The sequence below is a fragment of the Macrotis lagotis genome, chromosome 4 (assembly GCF_037893015.1).
Source record: "Macrotis lagotis isolate mMagLag1 chromosome 4, bilby.v1.9.chrom.fasta, whole genome shotgun sequence".
NCBI classification, from domain to species: domain Eukaryota; kingdom Metazoa; phylum Chordata; class Mammalia; order Peramelemorphia; family Peramelidae; genus Macrotis; species Macrotis lagotis.
In genome coordinates this window covers 260489212-260515381 of record NC_133661.1, presented here as the reverse complement: position 1 = coordinate 260515381, position 26170 = coordinate 260489212, and the positions used below count along the sequence as shown (strand labels likewise).

Below are 26170 nucleotides of genomic sequence, written 5' to 3'. Positions count from 1 at the left end.
CTTACCCAAGGTCACAAAGCTAAGTAATTAGCATTTGAAGTCAAATTTGAACTCAGGTCCTCCTGACTCCAGGGCCAGTACTCTAACCACTGTGCCACCTAGCTGCCCTCTTGGCAGGAGACTTTTAATGAAGTACTTCCAGGGGTCTGTGTTTGGTCCTGTGCTGTTTTAAAATTTTTTAACAATGACTTGAAAATGGCATTTTTATCAAATTTGTAGATGACACATAACTAACCTCTGGAAGGCAGAATCTAAAAAAATCTTGACAGGGTGGAACATTAAGCTGAATAATGAGATGATATTTAAAAGAGATTCTAAATGTAAAATTTAACATTGGGGGTTCAAAAAATTGACTTTTATAACTACAAGATGGGGAACACATAGTTGTCTGAGAAAGAAAAGTAGTAGAGAATGAACAGTAAGCAATATGAGTCAGCTGATGGTGGTCAAAAGAAGTTAATTTGCTGCTGGGTTACATTAAGAGGGCAGAACTTCTAGAACTAAGGAAATGATAGACCTTACGTAATACTCTCTGGTTAAAGCACATTTAGAGTACTGTTTTTAGCTTTGAATACCACAATTTAGGAAGGACAATGATAAGTAGGAGTATACATAGGACATATAAAATGCTGAATGGTCATGAGTCTATGCGTAAAAGAACAATCAAACCACAAGCATTTATTAAACATCTGGGTGCTGAGCACTGTGCTAGGCACTAGGAATACAAAGACAGAAATGTAACAATTCTTGCCCTAGAAGAACTTATATTCTCTTGGTGATGGTGATGATGATGCTGGTCCTTTGTTCTTAAAGAAGTCCATGACAGCAGGGAGGTGATGACATGACATGAACGTGAATTGAGTGAGGGATACTATGTTAAATCACCAGTCTCACTTTCTTCTCTGGAGCAAAGTCAGTCAGTCAGTCAGTCAGTCAGTCAGTCAGTCAGTCAGTCAGTCAGTCAGTCAGTCTGTCTGTCTGTCTGTCTGTCTGTCTGTGTGTCTATCTACGAGTATCTAAGAATAAATGAATAAATAAAACACTGTGGGGTTTCTTGGGAGGGGTGGAGGAGAGACACTTAATAGCTGGCCAGTTTCAGAAAGGTTTAATATAGAAGGTGGTTATTGGGCTGAACTTTGAAAGAAACAAGGGCTTCTAAATATTGGAGATATGGAGGAAGGATATTGAGACAAAGAGGATAACTTATGTAAAAGTACTTAAACAAGTGAAGGAGCAATGGAGAGACATGTGTGAGCAACAGCCAGACTGGCTGGGTTTTAATCGTCAAACAGAAGGGATTGTAATTAGTCTAGAGAGATGTTTAGCCTAGAGAAGAGAAAACTCAGAATGGATATGATAGCTGTCTGTAGATAAGGGTGGTTCTTTGGAAAAGGGATTAAACTTGTTCGATTTTTGGGAACAATTTTGGGCTGTCTGCAAAGGAGAGTGCCATCTGTATCTAGATAAGGAGATGTGGAGTTTGAACAAAGTGAAAGGACTATCCTCTTTAATTAATCAATCAATTAATTATTCCCCCCCAGGTTTTTTTGCAAGGCAAACGGGGTTAAGTGGCTTGCCCAAGGCCACACAGCTAGGTAATTATTAAGTGTCTGAAACCGGATTTGAACCCAGGTACTCCTGACTCCAGGGCTGGTGCTTTATCCACTACGCCACCTAGCCACCCCCTATTCCCTTTAATTTAGGAAAAAAACCCAGATATCTTATTGTCTGATCTTGTTACCTCTTAGACTTCTCTTCTCTTCTTTAAGGATATTTCTCTCTCATCACACCCAATTTGGATGAAGGTACAACATGGAAACAAAGTAAAGACTGACAGATTGCTTTCTGTGGGGGGAGGGAAGTAAGATTGGGGGAAAAATTGTAAAACTCAAATAATATCTTTAATAAAAATAAAATTAAAAAACAGCAACAACAACAAAAAAAAAACTTGTTCAATTTGCCCAGAGGACATAACTAGGACAACTAATGAAAGCTCTAAAAGGCAAATTTTACTCTTTATTAGGAACAACTTTCTAAAGATAAGAACTATAGGTTCTTTTGCTTATAAGTTTTATGGTTTTATATTATAAACATTTACAGATGACCACAACTCTATGACAAGTCTCTTGTTAACAAAGTGAACCATACAACTCAGTTAACTCAACTAGGAGTTTTCAAGCAAGAGTTGGGTGCCCAGTTATCAGATACACTGTGAAGATATCTTTTTAACTATTAGATGGACTTGTAAGTCTCTTCTAATTAAAAAATTCTGTGACACTGTCACTCTCTAATCCCACTGCCAAGGTAAAGAGAAATGAATTTCTCCTGTCTCAAGAGGGAAATCAACATTTTTTTTCATGGAAATATTGTAATATTTGGCTGACTAGCAAGTAAGAATCATAACAGATACACCTGCTGAATGGTAGATAAGTTTTAGAATGGTGTTTCTAATTTGTCCTTGGAATCCTCTGGTTCGAAGTACACTCCAGAGAAGTCAGAGACCACTGGGATAAAGGTGTGTTGAGTGTGCTTCTTCCCTGACCTGCTGATTCCATGAAAAGTTAGGTCTTGCCTAGTGAGGGACTCAATTTCCTCTAGCCTTGGGATGGGAACACAATGACAGTGGTGGAAGAACAAAGTAAAAAGACTTTTTTTTTTTTAGGATTTTGCAAGGCAAATGGAGTTAAGTGGCTTGCCCAAGGCCACACAGCTAGGTAATTATTAAGTGTCTGAGGTCAAATTTGAACCCAGGTACTCCTGACTCCAGGGCTGGTGCTTTAGCTACTGCGCCACCTAGCCGCCCCCCAGTAAAAAGACTTTTAAGTAAACTGAAATACATGTCTAAATAGTTAGAAGATAGGTCACAACTTATTTATTAATGATGGAATACTGTTATGTTAATGAGAAATGAAGAGATGATTTTATAAAGATATAGACTTTTATAAAATGGTTCAGAGTGAGGTAAGCAGATGAGAACAATTTATGACCAAAAGATTAGTAAGCTACTCTTTAACTAAGCAATACTACTATTTGGTCTATTTCTGAAGATAAGTAAGGAAAAAGGAAAAGAACCTATATGCTCTAAAATGTTTATAGCAACTCTTTTTGTGGTAGCAAAGATCTGCAATTTGCAGGAATGTCCATCAATTGGGGAATGTTGTAGTATCTGATTGTAATGGATTATTTACTATGTTATAAGAAATAATATTTTCAATAATTTTAGAAAAACATGGCAGGACATGAAATAATGAAGAGTAAAATGAATAGAAACAAGATAACACTGTATACAGTAACAGCAGTACTATTTTAAAAATTACTTTGAGTGAATATTTGGACTATTATAAATATCCAGATTAGCTATAGAGGACATATGAAGAAAGATGCTATCTGTATTCATCCAGAGAAGAACTGACAAGTAGAAGTATGTATAGAATAATTTTACACACAAACACATACACCTATTTGTTTCTAATGGTAGCCATCTCTAGGGTGGAGGTGGAGGGGTAAGAGGAAGGGGAAGGAATTAAAAAAAAAAAGAAAACACAACATTTCTCTCACTAGGGGAGATTACCTGTCTAACTCTGGTAAGTTTATAAAAGGGTAAAATCTGTTTTTTTAATATTAGAGTTTTAAAAGTTCTACTGTCTGGAAATATCTCAAATGTAACTTTGGACCTTTGCTTGGAGAAGGTATTAGCAATCATTTATAAACTAACCGGGCAGAAATTAATAACATCCTGGTTATAATGTATTCTCTACACTATTCACTAGTGTAAAGATAAATCTTGGTCAAATAAAATTTATCCTCAATCATTAACAAAAATATTCAAACAGAGAAAATTAATGTACACAAAACTTCAAATTTCTGTTATTTATACTTTGTTTTAAAAATGTACATATAACTGTGAAAAGAGTTACTTTAAAATACTTCTAAAATTGTCCATTTGTCCCTCTCCCAATCCTGCTTCTCCCTGTTTTTTTCCCCCCTGGATTTTATTGCTGCTCTTATCATTATATAATTGTAATTTACTTTGTATCATTTCATATAATAATTCCCATATTTCTTATGGGTCCAGGAAGTAGGAAAGGTACTAGTGTGGCTTAGATAGAAAGGGTCAGTTAGTTTTTTTTTTTTAGGTTTTTGCTAGGCAGTGGGTTAAGTGGCTTGCCCAAGGCCACACAGCTAGGTAATTATTAAATGTCTGAGACCGGATTTGAACCCAGGTACTCCTGACTCCAGGGCCAGTGCTCTATCCACTGCAACACCTAGCTGCCCCGTCAGTTAGTTTTTAAAGCATGTTTTCTTCTCTTCTTCTGTATCTGAATATTCAATTAAGAGAATGTATAACTGTTTATGTAAACACACACACACACACACACACACACACACACACACACACACACCACGATGGGAGATTAGAGGCAAAACGAAAATGAAAAAAATTTGACCTCATAGATCCCCTGGGTCCATGATCCACCCTCTGAGAACCACTGTTTTAAACAAAATGGCCTATCAATTGTCTGGGCACTACACATTGCAATTCCAAGACTTCATTCAAGACTGTTTCTCTTGCCTGGAATGCAATCTCTATCCAATGTTCTAATCTCTGGCTTACTTCAAAAGACAGCTCAAGTATTGCTTTCTATGAAAACTATTATTGAAACCTCATATTTTTAATTGTTCTTTCTTTTTTCAAATTACTTTGTATTCATTGTATACACTATATATCCTCAGTACAATATAAGGTCCTTGAGCATAGCGAACTACTTCATCTTTGTCTTCAAAATCTCAATGTTCAAGCATAGAATTTTGCAAGTAGTAGGTACCTGATAAGAAGCTTCTTTTAGAATTATAATATAAATGTAAATGTAAAATTTATTTCAAAAGGATGCAGACCACTATCAGAAAATATATTTAGTGAATGATAAAATGTGAACTCGACCATGGATTACTTCTACTATCTACCTCCTATGAGTCAACTGGTAGTGCTGAATGGAGCTGATGGAAGTCATGCAATTGTGCTGGTTCTGCCAACAAATGTATATGATTTAATCTCAATCCACGTTCTTATTGAAAAAGGAATTCTTTTCCCCACCAATCAATTCTCATTCTATAATAGTAGTTCTAATCTTCTCTTTTCTCCCCTGAGCCTCTTAGAGCAGCACTATTCCCTCTCAGCTAAGGTTTATGCTTCAACTTCACCAAAAAATTGAAGCCATTCACAAAGAGTTCCTTTTCTTCCCTCATCTCACAATTCCTCATGCTATCCCTCACTATTTTCTCATTTATTCCAATCTGAAATAAAGAGGTAGCCTTCCTTCTGCCAAGGTCAATACTTATTTGCACCCTCAAACTCATTTCCTAAAGTCTCCTGAAATAGAATACCATCCACATTATCATCTTCATTCTCTCCACTGTCTTGAATTTCTCCCTATCAACTATTTATTTGCCCTGCTGTCTACAAATCTCCTCCCGTCTCAATTAAAAACCATACCAAAAAACCCCATCCCTCACTAAATTCCAGTAACCCTAACTACATTTTACTCTTTTCTCATTCAAATTCCTTGAAAGTCATATATATTTGGTATTTCCATTTCCTTTTCTCATTCTTTTCTAAGCCTCCCCCCTGCAATTCTTGCTTCTGACCTCATCATTCAGCATAAATTCTTTTCTCCAAAGTTATTAATAATCACTTAATTGCTAAATTAAATAATCTCTTCTCAATCCTCACTCTTTTTGATTTTCTACAGAGAGGGATACTGTTGACCAACCTCTGCTGTGGATATTCTTTCCTCTCTGGATTTAAATGACATTGGTTTCTCCTAGTTCTCTTTCTACTTGTTTGACCACTCCTTAGTCTCCCATATTAGCTCATTATCCATGTCATGCCCACTAACTATGGGCACGTGTTCAATTACCATCTTTATGGAGATGACTCCCAGCTTTATAAAGACAACTTAGTTTTTCTTCTGAACTATAATCCTAAAATGAACTTCTTCTTGGATTTTTTCGGGGGATGGGGTATCAAGTGACCTGTCCAGGGTCACACAACTATTAAGTGTCAAGTGTCTGATTTGAACTTTACTGACTCCAGGGCCGGTGCTCTATTCCACATATCTTCCCCACATTGGCAGTTTTGAAGTGTATGTACCATAGGCATATCAAACTCAACATAATTAAAACAGAACTTACATTTTTCTCCAAACATGATCATCTTTATAACTCCCCCATCACTCACCACATACATTCAAACTGCCAAATCTTGTCCTTTCTATCTTCACAACATTTCATGCGCATGCCCCTCTCTCACTCTTCATACAGAATCCACCTTAGTACAGGTCCTCACTAGCTCTCATCTGGACAATTGCAATATACTTTCTTAGTTTCATCTCAAATCTCTCCACCTTACACATATGGTCATCAAAGTGATTTTCCGAAAATACAAGTCTGACCAAGTTACCTCCTTGCTCAATAAAATCTGATAGCTCTTGATTACTTCTAAGATCAATTAATATAAACTCCATTCTTACTTTTACAGTCTTCTTATACATTACGACCTTTCATTCATTCTATGATGCAGCCAGGTAGCTCATGCCATTCAGAACAAATAAAACCTTCTATCTCCTATCTTCTTTGCCCTAGCTATTTCCTATGGTTTTTATTCATTGAGTCATCTTTATTTCTTAGAATCTCTGATTTTCTTCAAGACTCAGTCCAAATTCCCTTAACAGCTGGTGAATTCCCTTCCAAAATGATCTGGTATTCATTGTGTACATATTTTGCGTACATGCTGTTTCCCACATTAGAATGTAATATCTTTGAGGACAGTGTCTTTCACTTTTGTCTTTGTACCTGTAGGAGTTAACATAGTGTTTTGCACATTGTAAGCCCTTAATAAATGTTTAATAAATAAAAGGATGAATACTTGACTCACATAAAAGTGATATGAATCCTACATAAAAGTGATATGAATCCTATTTAGCTCTAAAAGGTAATTATAGATGCATTTCCTAAATTAATCATGAAGGACAGATCTCTGTATCCTTTGGGATGCTCCAGCTGAGAATCAGAAGACACAAGTTCTAGATCTGACTCTGTGACTGGCTATTGCCTCTGTGAAAGCTTAGACTTTCAATTTCTTTATCTATAAAATAAGAGAGTGGCACTAGTTGTAACTAAGTTTGCTTCCTACTATAAGATTCTTTTTTTTTTTTTTTTTAGGTTTTTGCAAGGCAAACGGGGTTAAGTAGCTTGCCCAAGGCCACACAGTCAGGTAATTATTAAGTGTGTCTGAGACTGGATTTGAACCCAGGTACTCCTGACTCCAGGGCCGGTGCTTTATCCACTACGCCACCTAGCCACCCCCCTACTAAAAGATACTAATTCTTACAACTGTACTGTTAATAGACTGATGTTAAAATAAATTATTATAAAAATATTTAAATTTTTATAAATCAAATGCTTATGAAAAAGTATGCAAATAAAAAATTTAATTTAAACCTGATTCATTATTCTATTTAGAAAAAGTATGTCCAACCTGATTGATCCAGTTACATGCAAAATCTTCTCGCCATCTAAAGGGTAGTCTACATCTGGAGGTGGTGAAGGTCGCTAAAAGTATAAACAACACAAACATTAGGAGAGATGCCAGAACTTCTAATCTTTGAAAAAGTAATGTGTGTGTACTTCAAGCTTACCTCAGCGCTGCCATCAATATTGAACTTTGCTGCCTGTATTTTAAGCCCTCGCTGAAGATCACTCACAAAACAAGTACGTACTTAACAGAAAAGAACAGTTTAATGGTGAATCAGCTTTGTGTTTTGTGATAAATCAAATATACACAAAACAAATCATTCACTTGAACGCTATATAAATATATTTGACACATTTGCCTAACTCACATTTTAAATACTTTTGTATTTATTATTTTATCCTCCCAACAACAATATGAAGATAGTTTCAGATGATACTTTCAGTGAAGGATCCAATGTTTTTTAAAGGCTTTGATTATAGTTGGAGGTGCATCGAACACTTTGAAAATTTAAAATATGGTGTTTTGGAAAGACAGTGGATTTGGAGCTGACAACTCTGGCTGTGTGAACCTCATTTAGATTGACTGAGTTTCTGTCCCCCCTGCATAAAAACAAGGATTAAATGAAACCTAATATCCCTATCACCTTCAAATCATAAGAAATATATAGGTATGCAATGTGGTAAAATTGAGAGTCAAGAAATATAGATAAATCTCTACTTCTAAGTAGCTATGTGATTTTTTGGGTAAGGCACTGGGGAATGGGGGGTGTCTCACTATTCTGGTACAAGAGATGAATATGGGATTTGGGGGTCAGAGAACCTGGGTTCAAATCCCATCTCTGACGCTTACTGTCTGTGACCTTGGGAAAGCCACTTAACCTTACTGGGCCTCAGTTTCTTCATCTGTAAAATGAGGGGGGTTGAACTAGATGGCCTCTGAGGTCCCTTCCAGCTCTAAATCTATGACTCTATGTTCCTCACCTGTAAAATGAAAATTTTCGATTAGATTATCTCTTAAGGTCTCATCTACCTCTAAAATTCCAACATTCTAAGATTATTCATTTATTTAGTATATGTCTTATTGTATAGATAGTTCATGTCAGGCTTCCATAAAACTTCCAAAGATCTGTGTTTGTGTCAATTTGAATGCTCCCTCCACTGAGATCAAAAGTCCTCCATATCACAGTAGGCTATTTCATAAATTGTAGTAACCAGCATGAATCTGCCACCTGGTGGCCAAAATTAAGATGATGGGTCTCTTCAAAGTAAAACTCTACACAAAGGCTGAATCCCATAATTCTTGAATAGAAAGAAAATCAAATGACAGTATACAATTCATGTGAGTTATTATATAAATCAATACACGTAAAACAAAGGAATAAAGATATTAAAATGCTAAACAATATTAATATAATGCTTAAAATTGTCATTTCAAGTCCAGTTCATATCTTTATTCTTAAGAATTTGTTCTCTAAAGAATGTATAAAAGTAGAATATACATTTCCTTAGAAAATCACACACACACACACGTATTATGAAACTTGAAGTAAAAATTAACATTTTGGGAAGAAATGAAAAAAAAATTCAAGTTTTAAACAAATATAAAATATTACCTTTAATATCTTCTAAAATAACTTCTGGAATTGAGCCTGAGAAATTATATTTAGAATAAAGAATTACAAAGGGTAAAATTATAATAGATAATAAAATATATTTATATTTCTGTTCAAATAAAATGTGTAAAAAATAGAAAAAGAAACCAAAATGAAAAAAAGCAACCATTTTGCTAAGAAAAATGTACATGACGATAAATTGTACTTGCTACCTTTTAAAAATTATCACTCATCGGTCCTGGTGCCACAGCAGTCATTTGATGAAATTGTCATAAATTATTATTTGAGACTATTCATACTTCAACTTGTACTACATTGCAAAGGAGTCACTTTATTTTCAATCTGGAGTTAAAGAAATTGCCATATCAATCTATATCAGGGATTCTTAACCTTCTTTTGTGACACTGATTTTTTTTTTTAGTAGTAAAGGAAAGCTGATGGACCTCTTCTCAGAATGTTTTTAAAAATGCATAAAATAAAATATATAGGATTAATAAGAAACTAATTACATTGAAAAACAGTTATCAAAAGAACAAATGCATTGTCCCAAATGAATAATCTCAGGTCTATAGAATTAACCCATGGAATTGCCTTCACCCTTCTGGTGATAACGATAAGGATATATGAAAAACAAACATAAAGCATTTTCAACATGCTTAGTTTAATTTAAATATTTCTTACTCATTACTGATGGGAGACTCTGTCCTTTAGTTGAACCTATGTCAACAGTACATTGCTCCAATAGCTGAGTTTCCAACTCCCTGAAGGTTTAAAAAAATAGTTAGTGATACAAGTACACTGTAACTGATATCCTAAACTTAATTTGATATTTCTTCTGAACAAAAGATGAGGCAAAATATCTAAAATATATTTTTATTTCATTAGAATATCCTCTTATTTATAAAGAGCACTAAAATGAGGTGGGGATTAGCATAACTAAAATAATTTCCATATTAGAGAGCTTTCTACAGATTAATGTAGAAAACACCACATCTGTTTTTATGTCATCAGTTTCCCAGAAAACTTACTTGTGAATGGCCTTTCCTCCTAGAGGGAGAGCTCCCCAACAATTCAGAATTGGTATTCCCTCATATATCTATAAAGTAGTCAAGGAAATCTTACGAATGATAAAAATAAAATGAGATTTGCCTACATATTTCATCAGGATCCTCAATAATAGGTTGAAAATTTTTATTATTGTTGTAATAATAAGCAATAGTATCATGGCCAGAGGGTCAGTTATGAAGTCAGAAAGACCTGATTTCAAGCCCTGCCTTGGGCACACGCTCTCTAAATATAACTACCATCAAGATATTTAAGTTCCCTGAGCCTTTGTCCACTCCTTTATGACTCTTAAGTTACAGAATAGTTGTTAAGCTAAGTAAGTGGAAGGAACTGGAACAAATGGATTTCCCTGTCCTGATGAAACCACTTATTTACCATTTTTTTTCAAAAGAGGCATATCCTTCCCCACCTTCAAGAAACTCCACCCTCTTTTTGCTTTTAATAGTTCTTTATACCTTTCTTATTATATTTTCACATTCTACTGAGACTATATGTACATTTTCCCTGCTATAAATGCCATGATCACAAGGACCAACTTTTTTTCCTTTGCATCTCAAACTGCTCCAGGCATAGTGTTTTTCCATTAACAGGTTTTCAATGTCACTTTATCTTCTTTAAACATTCTTTTGGGTTTGAAAAGCTTAAAATATATCAAAGAGATCTTTTAAACTATAAGAATTATAAGATAATTTCTAATGCTCTTCCAACTTCAAATCTATTATCCTTTGACCCTCAGGAACCTATGAAAAAAATGTTATCTGCACTCTTTTTTTGTTTTATTTTATTTTTTTAGATTTTTCAAGGCAATAGGGTTAAGTGGCTTGTCCAAGGCCACACGGCTAGGTAATTATTAAGTGTCTGAGGTCGGATTTGAACCCAGGTACTCCTGACTCCAAGGCTGTTCCTCTATTCACTGTGCCACCTAGCCGCCCCTGACCTCTTTTTTTAATAGAGACACTTCTCAGGTAAATTTAATGTCCTATGAACTCAGTAGTGAATGCTGTTATATTTCCCCATATAACTATATAATAAACAATTATAATTCATTAAAAATATTAATAAATAGCATTTTTTGCCCAGTGGATGTTTTTGAATCTGTTAACAACAAAAGATACAGGTAACACCATGCTTTCCTGATATCCGCAGTCCAATACCATGGCAGAATTAATCCCAAGTGTAAGAAGAGACATCAAATGACTGGGAGCAAGCAATACAGATGGAACCTAAGGAAAAAAACACCCCCCCCAAAAAAAAAACCCAGATTGAGTTTCAATATGAGGAGATTCCTTTACATATCAAATTCTGTATTTGATAATGAGTTTTTTAAAAAACTAATTCAAATCAAGTGGCAAAAAATTAGGAACTGAGGGGATGTCCATCAACCAGGGAATGGCTGAACAAATTATGATATATGAATGTGAGGGAATGCTATTGTGCTATAAGAAATGATATTTTCAGGAGAATGTGGGAAGACATGTATGAAATGATACAAAGTGAAGTGAACAGAATCAGAAGAATTTATGCAATTACAACAATAGTAGGTAATTAACTCTGAAAGACACAGTAATTCTGATCAATAGAATGAGCAATCAAAAATGACAAAACATGTTATTCATCTCCAAGTAGTGAACTAATAGGAATCAGAGTATGGGTTAAAGCACTTTTTCGGGTGGCTAGGTGGTGCAGTGAATATAGCACCAGCCTTGGAGTCAGGAGTACCTGGGTTCAAATCTGACCTCAGACACCTAATAATTCCCTAGCCGTGTGGCCTTGGGCAAGCCACTTAACCCCATTGCCTTGAAAAATCTACCCCCCCCAAAAAAAAGCACTTTTCCTTTCCTTTTAGATAAGGCTAATAAAGGAATTTATTTTGCATGACTACATAATTTTGTAATAGTTGGTTTATCTTGTGTTCTCAAAGGGTAGAGGAGGGGGAAAATTCAGAACTGAAAATAAAGTAAAATTGAATTATGATTCTTACCAATTATACTTTGCTTAATTTATATTTATCGAGTGTACAAAAAAAGGGTTCTTATAAAGAAGGGAAACAACTTTTCCTGACCTCTAAGTTCTTACTTAAAGAGTAATCATTGAAGAGTCTTTCAATTTATTCTCTCTCTCTCTCTCTCTCTCTCTCTCTCTCTCTCTCTCTCTCTCTCTAGTTTTTTGCAAGAGAAATGGGGTCAAATGGCTTGCCCAAGGCCACACGGCTAGGGAATTATTAAGTGTCTGCGACCGGATTTGAACCCAGGTACTCCTGACTCCAGGGCCGGTGCTTTATCCATTGTGCCACCTAGCCACCAATTTATTCTCTTTTAAAAAATTTTTTGTAAGGCAATGGGGGTTAAGTGACTTGCCCAAGGTCACACAATACTTAACTAAATAAGTATTGTGTGCCTGAGGTAGGATTTGAACTCAATTCCTCCTGATTTCAGGGCTGGTAGTCTCTCTTACTTTTTTTGGGAGGGAAGATGGAATGCAAAGGCAGGGAGATGTATGTGAGGAGGGACATTTAAAACTCTCCATAATATATATATGTCTTTTTGATTTTTCAAGAATCATTTAATATTTACAATTTTTTTTATTTTGATTGTGCATTTAAAAAATTAGTAACAAAAACATTTCAAAATATAAAGAAAAGGAGGATTACATAATGGAACTACTCAAATTTAAATAAATATGTAAAATATGTAAAAATATGTAAAACTATAAATTCATCATTTTTTCCCCTCTGGAAGTGGACTGCATCTTTCTTCATAGGTCCTCTGTAGCTGAATTGAGTTCTTATAATAATTCAAAATAGGGCAGCTAGGTGGCATAGTGGATAAAGCACCAGCCCTGGAGTCAGGAGTACCTGGGTTCAAATTCGGTCTCAGACACTTAATGACCTAGCTGTGTGGCCTTGGGCAAGCCATTTAACCCCATTTGCCTTGCAAAAAAAAAAAGCCTAAAAAAATAATAATTCAAAATAACATTGTTCACAATCATTCTTTGAATGATACTATTGTTCCATTATACAATGTTCTCTTGGTTCTGTTCATTTCCCTTTCTATTATTTCATGCAAGTCTTTCTGTGTTTTTCTAAAATCAACCAGCTGATCCTTTATTACAACACAGAAGTATTACCTCACAATTATATACCACAACTTGTTTAGTCACACTTCAACAGATGGACATCCCCTCAATTTCTATTTCTTTCCTACAACAAGAGAGCTGCCATAAATATTTTAAAACACATAGGCTCTTTTTCTTTTTTTCTGATCACCTTGGGAAATAATAGTGGTTGCTGGAGTTGTAAAACTCTGTGGATTGAATTCCAAATTGCTCGCTAAAGTGGTTGGATCAGTTCATAGTTCCATCAATAGCATATTAAGGTCCTAATTTTTCTATATGCTCTCCAGTAGTTGTCATTTCCTACCTCTATCAGTTTAGCCAATTTGAGAGGCATGAGATTATATCTCAAAGTTGTTTTCACTTGCATTTCTTTAATCAATGACTCAGAACATTTTTTCATATAGACTAAATTAGTTTTGATTTCTTCACTGAAAAACTGTTTGACCATTTATCAATTTGGGAAACATCAACTTTTTAAATAAGAAATCTATATTCTCCTTCACCCTCTAGACTAGGACAGGGAACTTTTTTCTGCCAAGGGCTATTTGAATGTTTATAACATCATTCATGGGACATACAAAATCAACAACTTAAAAATCAGCCTACTATATTTGGTCAAACATTTAATTAATCTGCCCCTAAAAAGTTCCTAGATATATTGAATTTTGAGTCCCACCTGTGGTTGCCATGGCAGTACCAGACCAAATAATTTTGTAGGATTTATATGGCCTGGATATTCCCAGCCCTTGCTAGATTCAGGCTGGATTCAGACTGGATATTCCCAGCCCTTGCTCTAGACAATTCATCTCCCATCTCTGGGTCTCTATACAGGTCACCCATGTCTGGAATACATTTCTCTGTCACCACTCTAGATTACTTAAAAAAAATCTTGAATTTATCTCCCTATGTTTATGCTTTATCCCGAGACTAAACTGTTTCTACTCTAACCTTATATATTAAAATTGGGAGGTAACAGTACTTTTCCCTAGCATGCTTTAATCATACAGCTAGAGCTACAAAGATCAGCTAAGGATATATGGAGGAAAAAAAGGACGGTACTTTCTAAATGTGGACTATGTGGCAGGCATGTTACTCGCTATATTTTCTCATCTAGATATGTGATGATGTTGATATATGATAAAATTCTTTAAAAAACTTTAACAGATGAAGAGCTAAGAAGCTATAATTGTAACTTACAGATTTCTAACAGCTCAGGGGGAAAAATTTGTTTTCTTCAACTATGTATTGATGAATGTAGATTAAATATTTTTCCTTTTGGAAAAATTCTGAAGATCTGGCTTAAAATTTTTTAACAAGGTTCTAACTGGTTAATGTTTAAAAAAATTTATGTATTTTTTGTTCCTTAAAAAGAATATGTTCTATTTAAAAGAGATTGAAATAGTGATATAATAATCTTCTTACCAAAAAAGGGCAGAACTAAGATCTACCCTTTTCTACTACAGGGATATTATAAAATTGTGCCCTGAGTCCATCTATCAAGAGAGACTATGAAGAAAGATAAGCCCATGAAATCAGAATTATATTATCTCAAGTAGGTTTTTTTGCTTTTAGGGCTTTTTTTTGGCAAGGCAAAGGGGTTAAGTGACTTGTTCAAGGTCACACAGCTAGGTAATTATTAAGTGCCTGAGGTCAAATTTGAATTCAGGTAGTGGCCCCAGATTTTTGTATTTTAACAAAAAATTTCTCTGTAGAGAAAAAGTAGCCAGTTAGTAGACTAATCAGTGGATTTGATAAGTGCTTCTAATAATGAAATACTTGATATTTTGACTTATTGATGCAAAATTGTTCTGTCATGTACCTAGAGATTTTTCTGTTGAGAAAACCTGATGATCAATTTGATCTAATAATCAAATGATTTCACTGGTGGTTCTAATTTTGTATTCCTGGGATTTCAAAAATTATTTAATAGGAAAGGAAGGGAACAAATACCTATTTAATGCCTACTATATGTTAGGCACTGGGTGCTAAGTAATACTTAACAACAACCCTGTGAGATGGGTGCTATAATTATCCCCATTTTATGGATAAGGAAACCAAGGCAAAAAGATTAAGTCACTCGCCCAGGGTCACAGAGCTGATAAATATCTGAAGCTGAATTTGAATTCCTAAACTCCAAGTCCAATTCTTTAACTATTAAGTCACCTACCTTCCTAGATTTGTTTAAAACTTTATATATATATATATCTATATATCTATCTATATAGATATATAGATATATATATAGATATATAGATATAGATATAGCAGGCATAAGTTTGTCCTAAAATCATTAATATACTATAACCAAATCTTCACCATAAAGAAATGAATCCCACTGCAATGTTATTTAGCATTTATTACAGAACTAACTAGTCCCTGTAATACTGTTTCATTATATTTTCACAGAATCAATTAGCATTATTAGACAAATTATTCATGTATCCATGTAATAACTTTTTTCTTTTTTTTTGCAAGGCAATGGAGTTAAGTGACCTGCCCAAGTTTAAAAAGTAGCAAGTCCCAAATTTGAACTCAGTCCTCCTGACTCTAGGAATGGTGGTCTGTGCCCCACCATGTTCTGAAGTTAAATTACAGCTTAAAGTTACTTCTAGAATATCAAACTAAAAATGTTTTACCTATTAAGAAATTTAAAAATAATTGGCAGATGAAACTCTTCAAGGTAAATTTAGTTCAAATGCTCATTCTTCCCTAATAGAACGCTTAAACCCCCCCCCCCCCAACTAAAACATGCATGCTCATCAGTAGAAGGGGAGTCACAACTAGGGTCATTAGTTTTTTGCTCACAATAATTCTAGAAGACTATGGGGGGATTGCCCTAGTAGAAGGTGTAACTATAATTCATGGAAATCTTGAAATATTGAAGAAAGAAATAATTCAGTCAGAATAGAAAGCATCAATGGGTGCTTGAGAGAAACTCACTAAAAAAAAATCTAAATCACTTAATGTTCCTTTTGAATTTGAAAGTTTTTGAAGTAGGACAATAAAAACTAGCTAAATCAAAAAACTGTTAGTATCCTAATTTTACAGTGTTAAACTGAAACAAGTAATTGAAGGAATCCTATGGCAAACTTTTTTTAAAGCAACATAAAAATTTACTTTTGAAGAGCTCTTCAGTTCATTTCTGTCACCTATCCTACCAAAAAACCTCACCTTCTGAATATATTGTTTAATATACACATTAAAAAAAAAATCAGTGCAATATTGTAATAAGTGGAAAAAAACTCACCAAAGTCCTCTATTGTTCCTCTTTCATAATTCTACTTCAAAGTAATCTAGATATTCAATTAAAAAGTAAATACCTCGAAATATTTGAAAAGAACACGGGTGAGCGTTTCTCTGAAGTGTGAAGGGCATAGTACAGATTCAATAACTACAACTCGGCGGTCTCTGGGGTTCACTAAGAGGTGTCTGAAAAATAATGAATTATTAAAAGATTATAAAAACTGTATAGAAAAAAGCGATATTTTGAGATTTTCTTTTGTAATAAGAAATAACATTTTATTTTTATAACTAAAGTAGTCCCTCATAGTAGTCACACAGAAACCCAAAACACCTGTAAAAATCTTTTGTTTACATTTGTGCTTTAATATAAGAGCAAAATACAAGCAAAAAATGCAAAAGCTCAAGAAAGGAAGTCCCTACAACAATCTTTTATGTATCAGAGCTCTTCAATTATACATAGCCATAGGCCCCAACTCTACTATGGAGAAAGAAATTTTCTTTACTCTTCTTCAGGGTAAAGTTTGATTGTCATAATTAGTGTTCAATTTTGTGTTTTCTTTTTCTCTTTATCTTTCTGGAATGATTAAGTCTATTTTGATTTATTTTGTTCATTTTGTTCTGCATCAGTACATGTTTTCCTAACTACTGAATCCTCTCTGAGTTCATATCCATTTTTTCTTAAGATGAAATAATATTCTATTATCTATGTGTGTGTGTGTGTGTGTGTGTGTGTGTGTGTGTGTGTTGTATGATTTGATGAGTATCTTCTTTGCTTTCAATATTTTGCTAGGCAAAGTCCTGCTTTGCATATTTTTGTATGTGTGTATACATATACAAATATATATGCATAGACATACACAAATACACATATGAAGAGACAGAAAGAATATTTATGCATCCTCAGGTAGAAATATTAGATATTAATAGATACATACAATAGATTAATAGTTACTTATCATATGTGTGTATATGTAAAATCTTGTTCCTGTGATAAGACTTTCTTGTGGTACATGTCTCGTGGTGACATCTTTGGATTAAAGGATGGTTATTTTAGTAAAGAATGAGACCAAAATGCTTTTCAGAACCAATGGACCAATCATAGCTTTGTGATAGTGTATTAGTGTTGCCTGACTGACTGAAATCCTTCAACATCAACTGTTTCCATTTTTTGTCACCTCTGCCAATTTGTTGAATGTAAGTTAAAATCTCAGAGTTGTTTTGATTTGATATTAGTGATCTGGTGCAGTCTTTTATATGATTAATAGGTTGCAGTTATTACTGTTTTAAGAACCATTTGCTCATAAATTTTAACCCCTTATTTATCGGGTATTTTTGATGATCTTACATGTCTGGTGATTCCTATTACATTTCAAATTTAAAACTCTTAGCTAGGATGTTTGAGGACAAGTTATTTTCCTAATTAATAATTTTTTTCTTAGCTTAGCTGCATTGCCTTTGCTCATCTAATGGCTTTTAATTTTCATATTATAAACACCTTTATTCTTCTTTAAATTTTTTTGATTTATTATGTTGACTTTTTATATCTATTTTAAGCTAATTGTAGTATATGGTTAAATATGTTGATCTAAACCCAATTTCTTCTGAATGATTTTTCAGTTCTTCCAGAAGTTTTTTATCAAATAGAAAATCTTGAATAATTTATGTCCTCTGGTTTACTAAACTTGGGATTATTGAATTTAGTTGATTCTTCTGATCTCTAACTTGATTTCTGATTCTTGAACAAATCTATTTTTTCCCACTGATCAACTATTGTATTTTTAAAAGCAGCATCAATTTAGATAACTGCTTTATGGTATAGTTCAAAAATGATTTTATATATAACATATATAATTTTAAAAATTATATCTGTATTGGGGGTTGCTAGGTGGCAGTGGATAGAGCACCGGCCCTGGAATCAGAAGTACCTGAGTTCAAATCCAGCCTCAGATACTTAATAAGTACCTAGCTGTGTGGCCTTGGGCAAGCCACTTCAACCCCATTTGCCTTGCAAAAACTAAAAAAAATAAACTAAAAAAATTATATATATTATTTATGTATCTGTATTTATACACACCTGTATGGCTGCAGTTATGTGTATCAAACTTAGACATGGTGAATATTTTTTAGCAATATTGTAATAATCTTTTTGTTAGGATACTTTTATATTTGTGCATCAAGATTAATTAATGATATTGATCTACAGTTCTCATTCTTTGTTTTATCATTCTTTAGTTTAGATGTTAGGGCCTTATTTATCACATTAAAAAAGCCTAGTATGTGTTTTCTTTCCCAATTTTTTGAGGTAAACTTATGTAATATTAATTGTTCTTTAAACATCTGACAGAATTTACTTATAAATCTGACTAGACCAAGATTATTACTCCCTTCCTTATAGTAGTTGCTTTATGCAATTTCATTTCTTGAGAGTGGATTAAGATATTTATTTTATGTTCTTTTAATTTAGGTACTTTATTTCTTTTGTAAATAATCATCTATTTAAAAAAATTTTGATTTTCCAGCATGTAATTGGGAACAATATTCAGATAATTCTTTCTTTTCTTTTCTGTTGTGGTTTTGCCTTGTTCTTTTTTTTTTTTTAGCAATTTAGTTTACCTCTCATTTGATTAGCTTAGCTAATTAGTTTATTGATTTTTTTAGTCTTTTTTAAAGAATGAATTTTCCAATTTTATTTATTAATTCTATATTATTTTCTTTCCCTTTTTACCTATTTCTTCTTTAGCTTTCAAAATTTTCTCTTACGTTCATTCAGATAATTAATTTTTCCTCTTTTTATTTTGTTAATGTATTATAGGTAATCATAGATTTTGAGTCTGGAAGGGACTTCTGAGATCTCTGAGTTGCAGCTCCTTATTTTACAGATTGAAGTAACATCAACCATAGAGAGAGAGAGATTAAGAAATATTTCCTTCCAAGGCTGCTGCAGCTGCAAAATGGGCTCACTATTACATTCTTTTACATAATTATAATTTATGACACACTCATTTTCAGGATGTCATTATTAAGTATCTCTTTAGGTTTGGATCTTTTCCTGATGTTTCTTGTATCAGTTATTATATTACTGTCTTATTATCTGTAAAAGATATATTGAGTATAACTAATACATGTATTTGAATTTTCTCTATGTCAATTTCTTATTCTCAAACTTAAAATGTAATAACAAGATTATTTATAAGCCAGTTCTTTAGGCTTCAAGCAAAACAGTCATCCACAAGCCGAAGATACCTGCATCTTTAAGACCCCTTGGAAAAGGAGAGCTCCTTTGTAATTCCCATCCTATTTGGCAATCCTTTTTACCTACATGACATTATAATTTCCAATTGGCTATAATCCCCAATCTTTTTTAGAGACTGAAACTGGGAAGTAGAAATGGATATTAGGAGAGTAAACTTTAAAACCAGTGAATGTGGCATAAAGCAACCATTACTTTTGTGGATATTATGTTTGTGAATTTAAAGAAAACTATCTAATCACAAAAGCTGGAAGAAAAGAAAAAAGACATCTCTTACCTGAAATACAACGTGTGAATGAATTCCTTTAGGTAGGCATACAATTCTTCTGTGTTAATGTTATACTGAACTACTTTAACAGACTGAAAAAATTAAAATGTTATTAGTAACTTACATATAGTTCAAAATCATGTTTTATTAATTTGATACTTTTATTCTGAGTTAAAGTTTAATGTGTTCTTTGTTAACAAATATATTTTGTAAAGAAAGACAACATAAAACATTTATTAGGTATGTCATTCTTTTGGAGGTCAAAAGTGAAAAGCCAAAATATTTAGAAAAGCACCAGAGGGAAATCAGGGTCAAAGTGATCCATCAGTTACAAGTCAGCAGAGTTTCTTCTGTACCACAGAAAAATTATAAAGCAAATGGTTTTCTGATGATTTGAGAAATAATTCTATGGAATTCTATTTTTTTTACATGATACTACCAATATTGATTACATTTTTTAACTTCTGTGAGAATTTCCAGAAAATGAAGAAATTGCTACATGATTTTTAAAAAAGTTTTCAAAATCACATATTTGACAGTGGTGACAACTGTTGCCAGATTAAAAAAAAGTAAAACCTATGCCAAATAATTCTTAGTTATCTACTCTGTATTCTATTACACTAATAAGTAATTGTGATAAGCCATGTGGCTTATGAAAGGGAGCAGTTATCAAAAGCTGAAGACTATTAAATGTGATCATAAATTTTCTTCAAAATTCTTCTATCAAGTAGTGCAAGCATACTTAGTTACTGCTATTTTCTTTTTTTGCCTTTCTTTTTTGTCAAGGCAATGGGGTTAAGTAGCTTGCCCAAGCCACACAGCTAGGCAATTATCAAGTGTCTGAGGTTGGATTTGAACTCAGGTACTCCTGACTCCAGGGTCGGTGCTCTATTCACTGTACCACCTAGCTGTCCCTGTTACTGCTATTTTCTGAAGCCATAATTTAAAAATATTTTACAAAAAAAAAAATTCTTTTTCATAATTGTTTAAAGTACCTTAGAAACCCCAGTTTTCTTGATGATGCTAGGGATTATACATCTTGGACCAGTTTCTCCTGCAAATCCACATCTGAAAATCATAAATTCAAAATATTTTAAAACATTTTGCAATATTTTTCTACATTGATCAAGAAAGTTAATTTTCTTGTTTTTCTTTTTTTTAGTTTTTTTTTCAAGGCAACAGGGTTAAGTGGCTTGCCCAAGGCCACACAGCTAGGTAATTATTAAGTGTCTGAGGCTGGATTTGAACTCAGGTACTCCTGACTCCAGGGCCAGTGCTCTTTCCACTGTGCCACCTAGCCACCCCCCTTACAGAATTTCTTAAACAGATTTAGGTGAGTTTATTTCTCTTGATCATCCTGATCATGTTACTTCACTCAAAAAATTTTATCATTTAGGTTCCCCCTACTGAATTTCCTTCTAATTCTCATTCCTTACTAAACTTTTGAAATATATTCTTCTTCTGTCTATCTCATTTTAAGAGTCGTGAGAATGGTTTCAAATTCTGGATCTAATATTAGATGTATCATCCTAGACCAGTCATTTAATCTCTGTGAGTCAGTTTTCTCATCTGTAGAACAATACTATTTACCTGAGTTATGAGGAAAAACTCTTTGTAAAAACCTAAAATGCCATGAAAGGCAAGTAATCATTTTTTCCTTTCCTTTGATCATGCTGTATTTTATAACTACTTTCTCCTTGACCTCCTCTCTCTGCTCATTCTTCACTTGGTTGTCTACTTCATCTTATATAATATTAATTGTAGTTTTTTGTAGATAGTTAAGTATGGATATGTTTTTTCCCCTTTTCTTTTCTAGTGGAGAGGTGATTGCAGAAGAAAGAGAAAAATAAAAAGCCAAAATATTAAGGAACCCCCCAAATATTGGTCCCTATGTATTATATAGAGACAATTAATTTTAGATATGAGAGTGACCTAAGAAAAATTCATATTCAGATTAAAAATTTCTGACGTTTACTTGGCACTTTTCTGTTTTCAAAGCACTTCTGGTAATGATAGTGTCATTTGAGCTTCATGGTCCTATGAGATGAAAAGACCAGGAGATAGATTTGGACATACCAGTTTTCTGCAAACAGCATGGTTTGGTTAAAGAAAGAGTGTATTAGAAATGTTAGCATCAGCAATTAGAGAAGAAAAAGAAATTAAAGGAATTAGAACTGCGAAGGAAGAGACAAAACTCTCACTCTTTGCAGATGACATGATGCTCTACCTAGAAAATCCCAAGAAATTATCTAAAAAACTACTGGAAACAATTAGCAATTTTAGCAAAGTTGCAGGTTATAAAATAAACCCTCATAAATCCTCAACTTTTCTATATATGTCTAGCAAGAAACAGCAGGAAGAGCTAGAAAGAGAAATCACATTCAAAGTAACCTCAGACAATATAAAATATTTGGGAGTCTATTTGCCAAGACAGACTCAGAATCTTTTTGAAAACAATTATAAAACACTTCTCACACAAATTAAATTAGATTTAAATAACTGGGCAAATGTCTAGGTAGAGCTAATATAATAAAAATGACAATTCTACCCAAACTAAACTATCTGTTTAGTGCCCTACCAATCAAAATTCCAAAAAATTACTTTAATGAGTTAGAAAAAATTGTAAATAAATTCATATGGAGAAATAAAAAGTCAAGAATTGCCAGGAGCTTAATGAAAAAAAAGTACAAAAGAAGGTGGCTTAGCCCTACCCAATCTAAAATTATATTATAAAGCATCAGTAATGAAAACTGTTTGGTATTGGCTAAGAAATAGAGTGGTGGACCAGTGGAATAGACTAGGTGTAAAAGCAGGAGATGATTATAGTAATCTGCTGTTTGATAAACCCAAAGAGTCTGGCCATTGGGATAAAAACTCCCTCTTTGATAAAAATTGCTGGGAAAATTGGAAGTTAGTATGGAAGAAACTTAGATTAGACCAACACCTCACACCCTTTACAAAGATAAGATCCAAATGGTTACAGGACATAGATATAAAAAACAATAGTATCAGCAAATTAGAAGATCAAGGACTAGTCTACCTGTCAGATCTATGGAAAGGGGAACAGTTTATGACTAAGGAAGAGTTGGAGAATATCACCAAAAACAGTTTATGACTAAGGAAGAGTTGGAGAATATCACCAAAAACCAATTAGATGATTTCGATTACATTAAATTAAAAAGCTTTTGCACAGATAAAACCAATGTAACCAATATCAAAAGAAATGTGGTAAATTGGGAAATAATCTTTACAACTAATGATTCTGACAAAGGGCTCATTTCTAAAATATACAGAGAACTGAGACATATTTTTAAAACAAAAAGCCATTCCCCAATTGACAAATGGTCAAAGGATATGCAAAGGCAATTTACAGATGAGGAGATCAAAGTAATCCATAGCCATATGAAAAAATGTTCTAAATCATTAATTATTAGAGAAATGCAAATTAAAGCTTCTCTGAGGTACCAACTCACACCTCTCAGATTGGCCAGTATGATCAGGAAGGATAATGATCATTGTTGGAAGGGATGTGGGAAATCTGGGACACTATTACACTGCTGGTGGAGCTGTGAACTCATCCAACCCTTCTGGAGAGCTATTTGGAACTATGCCCAAAGGGCAACAAAAATGTGCATACCCTTTGACCCAGCAATACCACTATTGGGTCTATACCCTGAAGAGATGAGGAAAAAGGGTAAAAACATTACTTGTACAAAAATATTTATAGCAGCCCTGTTTGTGGTGGCAAAGAATTGGAAATCCAGTAAATGTCCTTCAATTGGGGAATGGCTTAGCAAACTGTGGTATATGTATGTCATGGAACACTATTGTTCTATTAGAAACCAGGAGGGGCAGGATTTCAGGGAAACCTGGAGGGATTTGCATGAACTGATGCTGAGTGAGATGAGCAGAACCAGAAAAACACTGTACACCCTAACAGCAACATGGGAGTGATGTTCAGCCTTGAAGGACTTGCTCATTTCATCAGTGCAACAATCGGGAACAGTTTCGGGCTGTCTGCAAAGGAGAATGCCATCTGTATCCAGATAAGGAGCTGTGGAGTTTGAACAAAGTGCAAGGACTATTCCCTTTAATTTTAGGAAAAAAACAGATAGCTTATTGTCTGATCTTGTTACCTCTTAGACTTCTCTTTAAGGATATGATTTCTCTCTCATCACACCCAATTTGGAACAAGGTATAACATGGAAACAAAGTAAAGACTGACAGAGTGCTTTCTGTGGGGGGGGGAGGGGGAGGGAAGCAAGATGGGGGGAAAAATGTAAAATTCAAATAATATCTTTAATAAAAATAAATTAAAAAAATAAAAAAAGAAAGTGTATTAGGATACTTAAAACTGTTCTGTCTTGACCTTTCTTTTTTGCTTGTTATAAAGCATAGATTTTCCAGAGGTTATTTGCATTCATATATTTATTTCCTATATTTTTACATTGTAAGCTTATAAAGGCAATTATTTAGTCTTATTTTATCTCTTTCTGTACACCTTAGCACTGTACCATGCATAAAATGCATTTAAATACTGTTTACAACTAGGCAGAAGGTTCAGCTCTTTCTCCGAAGACAGGACATAAAGCATTGCCAGCTAGACTTTAACTTCCAGGAAAGCAAACATCTTCATTATCGTTCTGCTTACCTCAGCTGTGTCATTTAAGATAGGATTTCCTAGACAGGAAAGAACTGAATATTATCCCTAGTTCTATCTATCCTCAGCATCTAGCACAGGTGGAGCATGAACATTTCATGAGGGCACTTTCTTTATTTTTCTTCTCTATCGGTAGGGAATGAGAAGGGGGGGGGGGAGTGAAGGCGTAAACCAGCAATCGCTATCATCAAAGATGATCAGAGAGAAAAGCCAGAAACAGGCAAACAGGCTAGCTTTAAAAACTACCGATTAAACTGATAAATCTAAAAAAGAAAAAGCAGATGAACGGAGACCTGCAGCTTCATTTACAGTTCTCTTGTTCTACCAGGTATATGGAAATATCCACTTTGGGGTGTTCAAGTTCAGAAAAATAAATATTTGATGAGCATCATCACCATCAGTATTACAACTCGGCTTCTTCTTTCCTAAGAAAACTAGTTCGGTGGAAGGGGCCCGTCTCAATTCCAGTGCCTCCCCTTGCCTAAGTATTCCCCATTTATGCAGGATGAAACTTGCCTTGTTTATGTTTTTTGGATGTTACCGACCTCCCCGCCCATCTTGGACTCGAAGGCAGGGGCTGGTGTTTTTTTTTTTTTGCTTTTTTTTGTATTTGGCCTCAGCGCTCTGCACACAGCAGGCGCTCAATAAATGCTTACTTTAATAAAATCATCAGTTTTGTTATCATCTTCCAAATGACTCCGAAGGAGCCAATTTGGCCCAAACCAGAGTAGCTGCCAATTCGTTTTCTGGCCGCCCTCGGGGACCCTGTCTGGGCCCTCCTGCTCCGGTGTCCCCCAAGGCGCCCCCTCCCCCCGAGGGGCTCCGGGGCCACGGAGGGAAGCTGGGGCGCCTGCAGACTACGAAATCGGAGGCGGAGCCCGCCCGACTCACTTGGTGAAGGCTTCACCCAAGTCGATCACTACCGCCGTCTTCTCCCCTCCGCTTCCCAGACCCTCATAGAGCGGCATGGCGGCGGCGCAGACCCAGGACCAGGGGCCCAACGAGAGGATGCTCCCGGTAAAGGACAATGGCGGCCTCCGAGCCGACGGGGGCGGGCCTGCTGCCGTCTCTGGCGCAGGGAAACTGCGTCATCGCGGGGCCTTTCCTGTCGGCGCCGTAGAGAGGATTCGAATGACCGGGGTCTTCGGCCCTTCTCTACCCCGTTCCGCCTCCGGACGCGCGATTGGCAGCGGGAGGGCTACCCAAGCGCCCGTGCGCGGCCACCGCCAGATCCAGAGTCTCAAAATCAAGCAGGCAATGCCGCGGGCAGCCGGCCGCCGGCCCTCCTCCGCCACGCCCCCATGGCTGGAGCGAGTTCACCGGAAACCGGGAATGTAGTCTGGGGGGTGAGCAGATGTCCGGGCCCGCCAGGCAAATAACTTTTATTGCTATTATGTGAAGGGAAAAACGTCCAGTTGAGCATC

At 34.8% G+C, this 26170-nt stretch overlaps 1 protein-coding gene across 1 annotated transcript in view; it reads right to left on the bottom strand.

Annotated features, from left to right (window-relative positions):
- ACTR10 (actin related protein 10) overlaps positions 1-25818 on the bottom strand; it is a 34552-nt gene extending 8734 nt beyond the window's left edge. Inside the window, exons 1-10 of the mRNA XM_074235902.1 lie at positions 25638-25818; positions 21082-21154; positions 20096-20178; positions 16646-16754; positions 11327-11434; positions 10175-10242; positions 9828-9907; positions 9147-9182; positions 7698-7777; positions 7538-7611 (exon numbers count right to left, since the gene is read on the bottom strand). Of these exons, the coding sequence (XP_074092003.1) occupies positions 7538-7611; positions 7698-7777; positions 9147-9182; positions 9828-9907; positions 10175-10242; positions 11327-11434; positions 16646-16754; positions 20096-20178; positions 21082-21154; positions 25638-25714 (788 nt within the window). The 5' untranslated portion in view covers positions 25715-25818. The remainder of the gene's footprint in view (positions 1-7537; positions 7612-7697; positions 7778-9146; positions 9183-9827; positions 9908-10174; positions 10243-11326; positions 11435-16645; positions 16755-20095; positions 20179-21081; positions 21155-25637) is intronic.
- Between the last annotated feature and the right edge of the window lie 352 nt (positions 25819-26170).